Here is a 16,113-nt window from a genome sequence, read left to right as displayed (position 1 = left end):
CGGTCTAAGGTAAACATTGATTTCCATAGACAATTTTCAATGGACTTTATCCAATTTAAGGCTCTTAGCATAAAGTCATCTAGATTGTAAGCTCCCGCGAGCATGGACCTAAATACCGTGTCTGCACATCTGTCCTCGTATGCATGTGACTGTTTAAGTAATATACATAGCTCGGTACCCCCATTGTACCACGCTGCGGAATATGTTGGCGCTTTACAAATAAACACTAATAATAATAATAATAATAAAAAAGTTTAAGCTTAGAGGATTTTCAAATGGTATACTTTGGAAAGTCGCTTGCTATAGTACTAATTCTAAAAAAATGTTTTTATTATATACATTTTTGCAATAACATTATTGCATTAAATTGTGTGTTTGCTTTTTTCCTTCGCAGTTAAGCACAGCCTGTTTTAGGAGACTGTTTTCTAGCCTTCTGTTTGTTTTCAGTAGATGTGCTTCTCTGTTTGCTATTAGAGGCAAGCAGAGTCACTCATGCTCTGCGAAGGATCTGGAAAATTAGAGTGGCCTTTAGCTAAGTGTAGCCTGAGCTTTGAATCAAACCTAATGTGGGCGTGTGAGCCAGACATTACAGAGGAGGGGGAGGGATTTTACTCTTTGCTATTTAAAATAAGTGTAGGCTTTAAGCTACATGTGCTGTATTTTCACATAGAAACATCCAGAAAAAAACTATCTGCACTGAGGGCACATTTTAGGGGGAGTGTGTGGAATACCACTTTCTGGTGCTAAATTCCCTTCCACAACCAGAACATAACAACAACTATGTTCTATTACGGGTGGGGAGAGAGTACACGTCTACATTTCCTTCTATTGAATGACTAATAAAGGAAGTTCTTTTCTGAAATATCTTGTATGAAAAGAAACAGGAGTTATGCAAAGCCAAAAAGGTAATCACTGTTTATTTTCTCTATCTTTAAAGGTGACGGCTTGGACAACAGCGTAGCCTCACCCAGCACAGGGGACGATGATGATCCGGATAAGGATAAAAAACGTCATAAAAAGCGGGGTATCTTTCCCAAAGTAGCCACAAACATCATGAGGGCATGGCTCTTCCAACATCTAACAGTAAGTACACTTCCAATGATATACTCATTATGACTAAGCAGTGTCATTCCCATGCCATGTGTTCTTTGTACCTTTTTACTGCTGTATTTAAAGCAGCACTACTAGTTTTCCCCATTTTTGATTCTATTTATTTTTTTATTATTTTTATATGTAAAGCATGTGACAATGTATAATTCAACATTCTTACCTGAGCTGGCAATCGTTTGGTGCTCCCGTTATAAATCTGTAACAATCGCGCTTGTGTGGCTAACGAAATGGCCGCCTTCTAAATTTGTGCTGCAGTCTGTGAAATGCTGCAGCTGATATGTAACATAATATTACTGTAACACATCAGGGTTAAAGCTTTCAGACTGCTGTTTGGAATACTGCAACAGATCTGTTTGTGATACTTTGTTTGCAAAGGGCAAAGATCAAAAGAGGACTGTGTTAGAGCCTGTTTCAAAAGAGGACGTGGGGTTGACTTTCTAAATGGTAGCTTTAGCAACCAAAGGATGATCAGTACATTAATAAAATCATTAAAAATGGCATTAGAAGTAAAAAAAATGCAGACAGTATTATCTAATAGTACAGAACTGGCCTATTTAAAAGAAACATATAGGATTGTTCACGTTTTGCTGCTTTAATTGTGCAGTGCCTGCTAGCAGCATTCACTGGTACAAATCAAGCAATGCCTCCTAATTTTAACGTATGCTTATTAACTGTACATAGTTAGACACAAAGGGGGTTATGCACAAAGCAGTGATAAGTGTTTTTAAGTGAGATAAATGTCTTTATTTCTCAATAATGCGTGCAGCGTGATTCAAAAAGCAGTGATAACACTGCAGTATCGCGCTTAAAAGGCTTTTCATCATCAAAACACAGTCATTGCTAAAAAAAGATTGCGCCATAATTGCGCCAAAAAGCATTTATCTCACTTAAAAACACTTATCACTGCTTTGTGCATAACCCCCAAAATCATCAACTGAATTGCAGCGTAGTCAATTAATCTTCATTGCATTGCAATTCAGACCCACAATTATAAATAAATTAATTTATTAATGATATATATATATAAAGAGAGAGAGAGAGAGAGAGAGAGAGAGAGAGAGAGAGAGAGAGAGAGAGAGAGAGAGAGAGAGAGAGAGAGAGAGAGGTCAACCCTAGCAAGAGAAGACAAAGTACAGCACTCAAGGATATATGGCAACAAAAAAACCTGTATTCAGATGGTACAGCACAAACAAGACCAACGTTTCGGTCCTTGTAGGACCTTCCTCAGGGTTGTGCTGGGTCCTACAATGCCCGAAACGTTGGTCTTGTTTGTGCTGTACCATCTGAATACAGGTTTTTTTGTTGCCATTTATCCTTGAGTGCTCTCCTTTGTCTTCTCTTGCTAGGGTTGACTGCTTTCTCTGTTTATTTCTACAGGACAGGCACCATACCATTTCACTTTGATGGGAGTGCCAGCTGCCCCCCTGTTCTATTATTTATATATATATATAGTGGCACTGTGTGCTCATTTGCATGTCATTTCCCAGAATCCCTTGCTGCAGTGGAAGCACTGTGTGCTGTGTGATAATGATGAAAGGCAGGGTTGCAGACCTGTCTAAGACATACAAATGAGCATACAGTAATATTTCCATTTGCTAATAATACATTATATGAATACATATATACTAACATAAACCAATTTATAACAATATAAGTAGTCACATCTATTTTTCTTTGAGATTTTAAGTTTAGTAAACTAATGTAAGGTGACAGAGAATATGCAGCATCTTTATTCATCAAAATGCATCAAATCATATACTATGAGATGATATGGATACATTGGTCTTAAGTTCAGCGTGTTTAATAAAAAAAGTATGCGATTATTTGTATCACTAAATATTTGTGTTTATTTAAGCTCATAGTGAGAGTTATGTCATTGTATTCAATCATTCAAAGGAAATCAACAATGTGTAATCATTTCTTCCTGTGCTTTCCCCAGTGGCTACTAAAGCATAGTTCATTGTCTCAATTGGGTTAGAGTAGTTCATTATCTCTATAGGTATTGCTGATTGAATAAAAATGATTCTGCATATAGTGTATGAATGTAAAAGTACTGAACCAATAAGTGTTTCCCGAAAAAGGTGTATATACATGTACATCTGAGATATCAATTAACATGTTTGGCATCACAGTGGTTATTCCTTCAATTAGGTGAAGTACAATATATATTTATTAGCCTTTCTGTGTTTGCTATTTAAAAATATTTTGATATATTAATACATTTTTGGATTTATGTATCTGGCTTACATAAGTACACGGCTTGTATTGTTTCATAGTAAATACACGTGTGTGTGTGTGTGTGCTTGTGTTTGTGCGCCCTTGTTTGTGTGTGTGTGTGTGTGTGTATGTGTGTGTGTGCGCGCGCGCGCGTGTGTGTGTGTAGAGAGAGAGAATATTTTTACTTGAACAATGTGAAATCACAATTGAAGTTTTGAAAACATATTTTAGATATGCATGGGTTATGTGAGTCAGATTTTATGAGCTTAATGTACCAATATATAGTGAGGGCAAAGACATTATTTATTTATTGACGCATTGCTCTATCCTCTGCTTGCTTTTGTGTCAAATGTTAAATAGTTTCCTACATATGATGCATATTGTTAGCCATGTCACTCGCTGCAATTTCTTTGTGATACACAGTATTTGATATCTCACATTATAATCTAGGCTTCATGTAATTCTTCCCTAACACCTCCGATTGCCACTTAGGGTAGATCCCCAGAAGTCCGCTAAATACTTAACAATACGTTAACTTCAGTTAGGTTATCGTTAAGTGCTCACAGGGATCTTCAAAGCTCAGTAACGTTGTGTTAAGTGCTGTTTTCGTCCCTTGCATTATTATAACGAACATTTGTACTAATGATATGCAAAAGAGGCTGTCAAGGGGGGAGACTCCTGGGTTCGGTGGCAGGCAGCAAGCAGGATCGTCGTGGTCACGGGCAGGGTCAGCAACAGGAAAGCAGGGCAGGGGAGCAGGAACTGAGACTAGGGAGCAGGGACTTAGACTAGGGAGCAGGGACTTAGACTAAGGAGCAGGGACTTAGACTAGGGAGCAGGAACAGGACTGGGTCTTGCTAGCAGGAAACAGACTGGGGCAATCTAGTTCAATAGCATAATATGAACAGGACTCAAAACAGGACAGAAGCATGGACAGAAGCATGGGCATGGGGAGTATGGACACAAAACAAAGGCAAGGGAGAAACAGGAAACTATAAGGACAGAGGACAGGAGCAACAAGGAGACAGAGACGGAGGAACCCCAGAGCAGACAGAAAATAGCAGCACACCCGGTGGACCGAGAAAGGAACTGGGAGAGAGGGAGATCTAGGAAAATGTCAGGGCTATTTCCTGACAGAGGCGTTCCCTCTAAAAACGCATATCCCCAGAGCTGCGGTATAGTTACTGCAGGGATTTAACGTTACGTTAGTTAGGTCAGAGCCGTTACTAACATCTAGACCCTGAAATAGGTTATTGACGGGGTCTGGATAAGTGTCAGACCACAGTTCGGTAAGATTTAACTATCGTATTGTTATTTACCGGGTTCTTTTCCTCCCCTGTCTTCTCTCTTTGTACTTTTATTAAACACCTATTCAGGGTTTGAATGGGAGTAATGCCACCTTTGGGTAAGACAGGCTTAACACCATGTTATCTGAAGCTAACGCAAGGCAGTGCTAACTTCACATGGCGTTAAGCATATGCTAATGAGATCACTAACGACCGCTGGTTTTGCATATATTTAGCTTTAAGTATACCCATTAAACCCAGGGAAACTGACGGACGTTACTATTTATGTAATGTCACATTAGTAGCTCAGACTTAGCAGAGCTTTCAGTATCTACCCCTTAGATCGCAAACTGATAACACATACAGAAAATGATAAGCAAAGACCTTATTACATCGGCGCAAAAGCACAGGAGGAAAGTAATGTCATTTATGGCAATTGTCCTCCAAATTTGCCTTGATACGTCTCCCTTTGTCTTTGTTAACATGTTAGCTTTCTGTATTTAAGGAATGTCATGGATTTTTTAGTTCAACCCTTCAAGTGGTGCTATGAGCTTTTATGGTGGGTCGTTGTGCAATATGCCCAGGCCCCTTTCTATCTACAGCTCTAAAACTGCTAAAACCAATGCGACTCGGTAACTGCCATTGAAAATGTGATATCTGACCTGCCCTGTACAGCGATTGCTAAAAGACTTCAAAACTCCCACTGAACAATTTCTAATAGAAACGATGACCTTAAGGTTGCTCATTTCCTGCCTGTTAATGCCCTGTGAGGTTAAATTCGGGTCTTCTTAGAAGCACTAAACTGCCATGAAATTCTCTCCCCATTTGTCACTATTACTTAGTCGATCAGGGGAGAGTTTCAAATAACTATACATTATGCAGAGCCCTTAATTGACACTACCTGATTTCCAACTTAGTATGATTAAAACCATGCAAAATGCAAATCTGTGCACTTTCATGTCATGCCACATTATGTTTTATTATTTTCAGTATCCTTTTTCCAAAGCCAGAAGACAACCCTTTGAAATTTCCCTGCAGATTATTTCAATAGATTTCCCAGTGCTGATGCATTCTGTTGTTACTTACCATAGTAACTCATTCTTTGAGTCTTCTAAACCCAGAACTTATGTATGAACTTGTGTATTTTGTAGAATGCTGATGTACTATCACTGTAAAGGTCATCTAGCAGATGTGCACACTATTTATTGCATTGCTTTACCATATATATACAGTATATATATATTTTATTTTTATTTTATTTTTATATATATATATATATATATATATATATATATATATATATATATATATATATATACGCTGTTTTCTTTTATATGCCTAATCATAACAATTAAGGTATAATCCATGAAAGACAGTGAACTAATGCCCTAGGTGCAGGAGTCATTTAACATTCCCAGGGCATTAATGGCCAGACAATGATCTTTCTTTTGGTCATTGATACTATTATTAGTTAAATAGTATTAGTATTATTATTATTATTATTATCATGATGGTGACTATTATTATATTTTGTGTGTTTGGATTCATTTAGAAGTTTTTTCAATGCTGGATGAGAAATATTCGGTGATGGTTTTACTATGTCCTTCTGCCAATGTGTAATACAATTGTTCCTGTAAATGGAGCGCATAGAAAATAAAAAAGATAAATCTTCAATGGCCACTCCGCCTCTCATCCTCTTCTCCAAAGGCATTCATTTCTCAGATTACGGATCCAGGTCCAGTAGCGTAACTACCTCCGGGGGGAGGCTGGGGGGTGTCAAAGGGAATCGGGCCACTTACACTGAAGTTACGCCACTGTCCAGGCCACATCTCAAAAGGCCCCGGAACTGAATTTGCTGCTCCACCCACCTCCATTGATATCCTCCGGGGCTGGAGTTGTGGCTCCACCCATTCTCTTGCTCGAAGGCCTCCATGGCTCACATTAGCTGTCTCTGTAGATACGTAGAGCTTTAAATGAGGGGTGGAGCAGTCCTTGCATTCCTGGCAGACTTCAGGGAAGGGGCGGAACAAGGCTTGATCCATCGGAGGCCTTCAGAGGTGTTGCGAGATAGTCGGTGCCCAGGAGCTGCAGTCGGATCAGCTGGTTAGCAATATTACCCAGTATTTAAATATATTTTTAGATTTAGTATGGTGCTGTAAGACTTTATCTAACTTTATTTTCTTTAAAAAAAACCTTCTGTTTTTAATATTTGCGTTGTTATGTTTACGTGGCCAACATTTTCATTTTTCTAAGCATGGATTGATATTTAAACCAATCACAGAGAGCAGGATTTCATTATCTACTTACGTTTTAGCCTTTAATTCAGTATAACTACAACCATTATTAGCCAAAAGCTATTGGGAAGTACATACAAAGAAAATACATCGGTCTTGTGTAGTAAATTTTGCTACTGCACAACTAATAGAATATTTGCATCATTTGGAGTTGAACATTGGTCAGTAGTAATGGAGAAGTACAGATACACAGCTGACAACGAGTAATATAGAGCAGGTGAGCTGGGTCAGCATCTCTATCCCCAATGATGTACATTCGGAAGTTCTGCTTCTCTAAATCAAATGGTATTCTAGGAAACCTCAGAGTTGAAGATAAATCGTCATTGTATTTGAGATTTATAGAGCACATTTTAAAAATCACCTTAAAGCAGCAACATCTCTCCCCCAAAATGCCTATTCATAATTTGTTACCTTACCTGAATAGTGGGGTCCCTCGGAGCAGATATACTGTTGCCCAGTAAATTGGACTTTTAAATAGATGTATCCTTGAAAAGCTAAAAACATAAACGTCTGGATCACCAATAGAAAACCGCAATGCCATGCGCTATTGGTCACGGGAACAAGCCCTGATCCATCGGCCATTCTGTGTCCACTGGTGGACAAAGCTCTACATCGCTCGTGAGCCGGGGGAACCCCCAAAATGACCATGAACAGCTCCGGGGGGGACTTCCTAGTTCAGGTAAAGCAAAAAACTAAATTAACCTCGCGGGCAATGTGGATTGCTGCTTTAAAGTCAGTATGGCAAAAAAAGACATGATTTTAGAAATGGACCGGAAGACTTCAAATAATTAAAAACATGCCTGGGTTAGCATTCCATTGACGTGGAGGTTCATGCAGTCTTTTCCAAGATTAAAGCAGTGGTCAGCATTATAGAAAGTGTTAGCCTCACATGTTACTGAAAACACAGCTGCACAGTGTCTTCTCAGAAGCATTTGTTTTATAGTTAAGGTTTCAGCAAGGAGTTCAAAAGAGGTGGTTTCCCATATTACCTTTAAAGAAGTTCATTATCCAGCGAGTTATATTTTCATAGTTTCGCAGCATGGAGACGTAACAGCACTTGGTAAATATAGTCCTGTTTCTCTTACCGTTGCAGAGGGAAATTTATGGTTTTGATTTTGTGTTTAGGCAACAATGTACCCAAGAGCAACAGAAAATCTAATTTGATTCTGTTGATCTATACATGTATTATTGTGTTATTTCAGCAAACAGCACCATATGTCATAGCAGAATTGCACTACATTGGGTTTTAAAAAAATCTTAATTCACCTGGAATTCTCAGTGAGAATATATTCAACCAGCTGCTAATGTATTCGTCTCTCTGTGAACACAACACTGCTAGATCTACACCCACAAATCATGTGTTCTGGTATAACAAAGTATCTGACCTAGTGCTCTTACTGCACAAACTTTCCCATGAAATAGTTGTGTTTAGCCTACAGTACAACTAAATTATTTAGCTTATTATTTTGTGCATATTAAAATACTTTTATTATAAATGAGTAATAAGTATTGTCATTGTCAGTATTGTTTTATATACATTGTAATGTCATGTTCACACTAATTAACCACTCACAATGCACAGAGTGATTTGCAGGTCTATTCTGTTTCATTGAAACAGATTCACTACACAGGCTAATAATTGCGGTCACACTACAGCCCTGCAATCAATTAAAGGTAAGATCGCATGTGTAAAGTGCAAGGTAAATTAGGGACAAGCGCAGCGATTAGGCTATTTAAGTAAAAAGCATGCGTCAGCAAGTAGGTGTCACCGCTAAAATCCAGTTTATGTAAATAGCCCCCATTATCTCTAAGAAAGCACAGTTAGCGTGAATGGCAATTGGCCACACAAAAGCATCAAGCATGGGAATAAATTCAGCGCAATATGTCTAAATTGCTTTACCTCGATTCAATTTTTAGCAAATCAGATGAGCAAGAACAGTGTTTCTTTCCTTCAAATGAAACACTTAGGTAGTTTAGCAGCAACTTTCCTGTTTCTGTCGGAACTTTCTGCTTATTATAAAAGTGCATGTTTCCCCCCCACCTCCCCCTCCACCTCACATACAAAAGCTTGAAAGAGTGAAGGGATTTGAGACCACCTTTATAGATACACAATGTCAAGCAGTCCTTTGTCTGAGCTGTATGAATATGATATACAATTGCCTGCCCTCACGTGCACTGCATTCTCCTTTCTTTCTTTTTTTTTTTTTTTTTACCTCATTCGTGTTTAATTTAACAAGAAATGAGTGGTAAACGAAGGCTGCTGCCCGAAATCCCACTGTGAGCGTGTTTTGCACTTGGCTCCCCTGTGAAAAGGCAATTTGTGAAATGATGTGATAGAGTAATTAGTGGAAACCAGGGCTTTTTGATTGTTGCCATGCTTGTGCGGTTGAGGGCCTGCTTGGAAAAAAAAAAAAATTAAAATTACGGGTTATTACCCAAGCAAGTTGGCTCAAAGCTTCTTCGTTTATTTGTAAACAGAATATTTAGTGACCACGTAGGAAGCAGCTATAATCACCAGCTCGTAAAGAAACCACAGCAGTGCTTTTGGAGTTATACAGAGTGCTCATGTAAAATTGAAGCTGGGAGGCAGAGTCCCTTTTAATGTAATTAGGGTCTAATTTACCACCCTTTGCACACAGATGTAATAATGCTCAATATTTCTTCAATCTTTAAGCACATTACAGTATACCTCTGTGCGGTAGTTAGTGAACGGAAACAGGTGTGAACGCTTTGATCATTCATTTTTTACATGGTAAACACATTGTATTTCCTGGGAGATATTTACCAACATCAGTAGAAAAACAATGTGCGAGTACAAGGTGGTAATGGACAGTTACCCTTTATGTGCTCATGTATTTCTCAATGGTTAAGTAAATTAAAGCAAATGCAAGGGAAATCAATAGGCTTGCCGAGTCTTGGTTGTGCCTCATAGACTTTAGGACAGAATGACAGATGTGTTGCATATGAACCATTTAAGTATTAATGCCTGGGAAACTGCCTCAGCGTGCAGGCCAAGGAATATTCTATTGAATCTCAGAAAATAATTAGGTGCATGCAGTATTAGTGTATTATGATTTAACTGTTCCTTATGTTCTATATTTGTCCAGGGAGATTACTTATTTAGTTTGTTTCTGTGGAAAATCAATTTGGAGGAAACCTTACATGGATTTGTGTTTGTAGTTACAGATTGCGATACCTTGTAATGGGCCAACATTCAAGTTCTTCACAGATAACGCAGCAGTGTACAGAGGTTTTTAAAGCCTCACAGGTCTGTTTTTCAAGTGTACAGGAATGACAGGGAGCTATATTTAATCAAGCTTCTGGTTAGCAAGTGTCCCATGTGTGGTGGATAACATGTAAAGTTACATTCACTTTGTTAGGCCGGATCGATAGATCATTGATCATTGTTATACTCCCTCTCGCTTTCGTAATGAACATTGCATAATTATGTGTTTTATTTCGTGCACCATGGGCTTTACTCTGGCTGATCCAATTATGCTGCTAAATGCTGCAGCTAAACATTCTCCCTGTTTGCTGCCAAATCACCCCCACTCCATTTTCTTAGTTTTGGCCAAAGCAATGGAGCAGTAAAGAAAGTTAGGTTTACAGGAGTGGATGTAGGATTGCTGTGTTGGGAGAGAAATATATGTGGGCTGACATGTTACAGTGTATGCTAGCTATAGCATTTCCAGTTGTTATACCAATCAGTGCATGTAAATGTTCATGCTAAATGTTAGCTAAAAATTATTGCAACTTTGAATAACACTTAATATACTTTGGATTGCCTTATGCAAAGCAAAATATCTACCACATTGTAGTTCAGTAAGTATTATGCAGTTTCTAGTTACCATGACATCACTGAGCAGTTCATAAAACCCACTGAACAATGTCAGTAAACGGCACCCCTATGGAGCCCTGTGAGATATTTTGTAATAACAATACAAATGCTTTTCATTATAATTCTTTGTTTAGATAACAGTTTGGTTTCCAACATCCTCTGTCATGTGAGATAACTTCTGATTATAGCAAAGCCTGAAAATTGATAGACAAATAGGCAGGTCATATGCATTATTGTCACGCGATGCTTTTCTCTTGGCTTTTGGAATTTAATTATTTTCTAAAGCTGTTCTCATATGACTCTTCTAAGTGAGATTTAATCAAGCAGGCTCAACGAAAATACGATGGACTATCCTTTGTACGCTGTTGGTAGTGCCTCTAAAATGATGCAGTAGGACAGATTATCACTCTTTGACTTGTTAAGAATACATTTGCCTATGCAGGGTGGATGAGAGGATACTCCTGAAGGCTGTCAGGAATGGGTGGCGTAATATGGAGATGAGCGATGACAGAACCTCGTAATTTGCCCACATCCAGCTTCATTGCTATGGTGACAATATGCAGTGATGAAAGTTTTCATTAATGTTGTTCAGACAACATATTCTGTGATTCCTACGCTATAGCCACCAGCCTGTTTGCTGATGTAGTTAAGGCTGCGTCCATAGTGCCTGCACGAGCACGTGGTGTCACGCTCGCCTGTAGCTGGAGCTATGCACGTCCTGTAGGATTACGTGACGGAGGCGTGACGGGAGGCATTCCTGTGACGTTACGTGAGCGGTTTGCCCTCATTGGCTTAACCGCACTCACCCATGTAACACAATCTTTCCCATATTGTTCCCTTATTTAAGAACTGGGAATTAGTTTTGCACAATTAGGCCAGAAAGTTGAACTGTAGAAGGTACATTGAGTAATAATATAACGGAATATATGTGTGTGTATTTGTATACATACATATATATATATACTAGCTTGATATACCCGGCGTTGCCCGTGATGTAATGTTCTGCCTCCCCCATCCTCCCTCTCAACTCCCTTCCCCCCTCTTCACAGCTGTTCAGGCTTCCCCCCCTTCTTTCCTGACTCCCTCCCCCCTTCTCTCTCCTGACTGTCTCTCTCCCCCCTCTCTCCTGACTCCCTCTCTCCCCCACTCTCCTGACTCCATCTCCCCCCCTCCCTCCTGACTCCCTCTCTCCCCCCCTCTCTCCTGACTCCCTCTCCCCCCCTCTCTCCTGACTCCCTCCCCCCCTCTCTCCTGACTCCCTCCCCCCCTCTCTCCTGACTAACTCCCCCCCCCCTCTCTCCTGACTAACTCCCCCCCCTCTCTCCTGACTGAATACCACCCCCGCTTCCCCTCCGTCCGGGAGCCAGTGGGGTGGGGGGGAGGGAGAGGGAGAGAGAGTTGGGTGACGTCATAGAGCCGGGTGATGTCATAGAGCCACCAATCTGATTGGCCAGAGGCTGAGGACCAATCAGATTCACCGCAGCTAGTACCAACCTTTCGATTTTATATATTAAGATATATATATATATATATATGCAAATATAACTGTATGCTCATCTGCATGTCTTAGGCAGGTCTGCAACCCCGCCTTTCCCCATTATCACCCAGCATACAGCACTTCCACTGCAGCAAGGGATTCTGGGAAATGACATGCAAATGAGCACACAGTGTCACTTTTTGCCTCAATAACCATTTTTAACATGGTTCCCTATAGGCTTAAGCTTGCTGCATGGTCACAGCTTTGAGCACAGCCAGGGTTAAGGTGCATTCCCAGAAAACCACCCACAGACAGCTGTTTCAACCTTGATGGGTCTCATCAGTGTGGGGTTGATTTTACTGGGAATGCAAGAGAGGCTATGGGATATGCTAAACCATAATACTGAGTTAAGTTATGGTGAGTAAAAAAAGTGACAAAAACCCTCCACAGGAAAGCAAATATGCAAATATAACTGTATGCTCATCTGCATGTCTTAGGCAGGTCTGCAACCCCGCCTTTCCGTTTTTGTCACTTTTTTTACTCACCATAACTTAACTCAGTATTATGGTTTAGCCTATCCCATAGCCTCTCTTGCATTCCCAGTAAAATCAACCCCACACTGATGAGACCCATCAAGGTTGAAACAGCTGTCTGTGGGTGGTTTTCTGGGAATGCACCTTAACCCTGGCTGTGCTCAAAGCTGTGACCATGCAGCAAGCTTAAGCCTATAGGGAACCATGTTAAAAATGGTTATTGAGGCAAAAAGTGACACTGTGTGCTCATTTGCATGTCATTTCCCAGAATCCCTTGCTGCAGTGGAAGTGCTGTATGCTGGGTGATAATGGGGAAAGGCGGGGTTGCAGACCTGCCTAAGACATGCAGATGAGCATACAGTTATATTTGCATATTTGCTTTCCTGTGGAGGGTTTTTGTCACTTTTTTTACTCACCATAACTTAACTCAGTATTATGTTTTATATATATATATATATATATATATATATATATATATATATATATATATATATATATATATATATATATATATATATATATATATATACACTTTTTTTCACTGACTATTTGGGGAGCAACATCAATGATACAACTTGTAGTTGTTTCCTGAATTTCTATTTTCAGGAATCTCCTTAATACAAGATTACCAGGGCATTTTATAATAAACGGTGAGATAAGGATAAATAAATAGGTATATAAACACAATTGGAAAAAATATATACAGGATATAGTTACTGAGTTTTTAGAACTGCACTAATAATGTCGCACAACCTATTCAACATACTTACTTTTATATGTAACACGCATTGTATAAAAGATTATTCAGCATTTTGGGTCCACCCTGTTTAGATATTGCTGCCATATTAATACACTTTTATTGGTTAACTCTAATCTTGCAGGACCATGGTGCCTTTCTAACTGGGTCATTTGTTTTGTCTGGGCCATTAAGGATCAAAGGTCACTTGGAATCCAGAAGTCATTAGTCAGTGGCTGTTCTTTGCTGGGTCCCCAGGATGTCAGCTTACTAGTCACCCATGGCAACCTGGGCAAGACATGCTGTGCTGTCACTGGCTTGGCAGGGAGCCTACTTTTCTTTACTTCCAGTTTGCATTGATAACTAATGGAGCAACTGCACTCGGAATTACAATGTAAATATGTACACATAAATCTACATTGCATTTTCACATGCGTTAAGAAAAATCGCTGGCAACCGTGGAAAATCTGACAGCAACTGTACAGTGATTTTTTCCGGGGTTTTAAGTGCAAGTGGGGATCTGTACCGTCATAAGTGCAACTTTCTAAACACATTTTAAAGTAGGGGCTAAGATGAGTTAAATAAACATTGTCTGATCAGACATTATTAAAATTTACAATAAAATGGTTTCATTTAGCAGCACATTCTAGCCGGGAATTCTTCACTTGCCTCTGTGTAATTTTGAGCAGCATTAGGCAGTAATGAGTTTAAGCTTATTGGAAGTCGTGGATAAAAGGCATAGCTGAGTCAAATCACTCACTTCAGTTTTTATTGAGACCTAATGTGCCCCAAACCTACACCTTGCCTTGAAAACATCATCAATTACAAGAATGACAGGCCCCAGGGAGTCAATGTAAGGAGCTCAATTTTGGAAGTCATCTTGCCCAAGAAAAAAAAGCTGGCATTCACTGACATCAATCACTTTCACATTCATCATCAACACACACACACACACACACACACACACACACACACACACACACACACACACACACACACACACACACACACACACACACACACACACACACACACACACACACACACACACACACACACACACACACGTAAATCGTGAGGTACTGTAAATTGGTTAAGCAGCAACAGGGAAATCGTGGTTTTAAATGAATACAGTGAAATATACTGTGTCATACAGTGAAGGAAAGCAGAGATTGGCAAAAGCAAAAATCTGCATCCCTAAAACTTTATGTGGTATTGTTATTGTGTAGTGCACATTTTGGTTATTCATTACAGCTCCTTTAACTTTCATAACAAATGAAGATACGCTAGGAATATTATATTTAAAGCATTCTAGCTCTCTTTTGGAATGTAAATGTAAGTTTGGAATGCTAAATAAACTAACAATAACTTGACCACAGTTCATCTCTTATATATGTATGACCAAAGGCTTGTTAAACATATATGGATATACATATGTTACGAGATTCCAAATTTGTGGAATTGTTTAACCAAGGAAATAGATTGATGATGTTTAGTTTACCTTAAAATAAACAATAAGAGACAAGAAGCTTAATTAATAGCCCTTAAGTTGTTTAAACCCAAAGGATTGATGTTGTGAAAAGGAGGTTATACAAATAAACAAAGATTGTGGGTCAGGCCTTTATCTTTGAGCTGACACTGCTTATCATACATTTCCACTTCTCAACTGTGCAATGAGCAGGACAGGAATGACCTAATATAACAATTAGATAGCTTCAATTGTAGGTAAGAACATCTAAACTAAATAACTACCTCCTATGAATACATTTCTGGCAGTGATATTTCTGTGACTATACTGTGATAATACAAAACTCAATTCGAGATACATTTGAACTCAACAATAAGTAATGAAGAGCTATTGTTAATTTATAGTTTGAAGGAAGTCCAGTAAATTATTTTGCAATGTTTGTTAGCTGAAAGCCTTACATCTTCCATTATTGTATAACATGAGATTGACATAGTGCAACCACAAATTACTACGGCTGCAAATGTTGGAGCGGAGCTTGATCTCGCCAATCCTATCGAAGGGTGTTTAGTGGAATCGGGGATTTATCATTTATTATGTACATTACCTCATGTAAATGAAAGGGTACCATAACATTATTTAATATCCAAAAGCAGTTGAAATAATAGAAGAAGGAAAATGTGACCCCGTAGGTAGATCAGCATGTAACAATTATTGACATGTAAACATGGAAGGGGGGAGGTTGCAGGGTGTCCGAAGATGTATCCAGGGCGACCCAAACATGTATTGCTAAAAAAGAAAGACAAATAAAAGTCCTCCATTCAGGACCGCAAGGCAATGTCATCCCAATGTTGGAAAGTCAGCTCACAGCTACTGGGTTATTGCGGGCATTTCTGCCCTTGTCGTTTGGATTACCGCTGTGCCACGCGTGCGGTTACACAATGCATAAAGGCGAGGGTTATTTCTAGGACAGATAATTGAACGTTAATACTCGCTGACACTGTCGCAGGAATGATATGTCAACCTGACAGGGCCTATGTGCTTACATCTGCTGATTGGCTGTAGACGAAGGGGATGTTTGTCAGATCAGACCTGGGGCCTCAATGCTGTAGAGCCAAGTAGGATGTAGCCATTAATCATGAGCTGCCATCTTTGGT

At 39.3% G+C, this 16,113-nt stretch overlaps 1 protein-coding gene across 4 annotated transcripts in view; it reads left to right on the top strand.

The window, feature by feature from the left end:
• MEIS1 (Meis homeobox 1) overlaps positions 1-16,113 on the top strand; it is a 109,939-nt gene that overhangs the window by 54,456 nt on the left and 39,370 nt on the right. For all 4 annotated transcript variants that reach the window (XM_075596105.1, XM_075596106.1, XM_075596107.1 and 1 more), the window contains exon 8: positions 938-1,083. In XM_075596105.1, coding sequence (XP_075452220.1) covers positions 938-1,083 — 146 coding nt within the window. The remainder of the gene's footprint in view (positions 1-937; positions 1,084-16,113) is intronic.

The sequence above is a fragment of the Ascaphus truei genome, chromosome 4 (genome assembly GCF_040206685.1).
Source record: "Ascaphus truei isolate aAscTru1 chromosome 4, aAscTru1.hap1, whole genome shotgun sequence".
NCBI lineage: Eukaryota > Metazoa > Chordata > Amphibia > Anura > Ascaphidae > Ascaphus > Ascaphus truei.
This window is presented reverse-complemented; position numbering and strand designations above follow the sequence as displayed.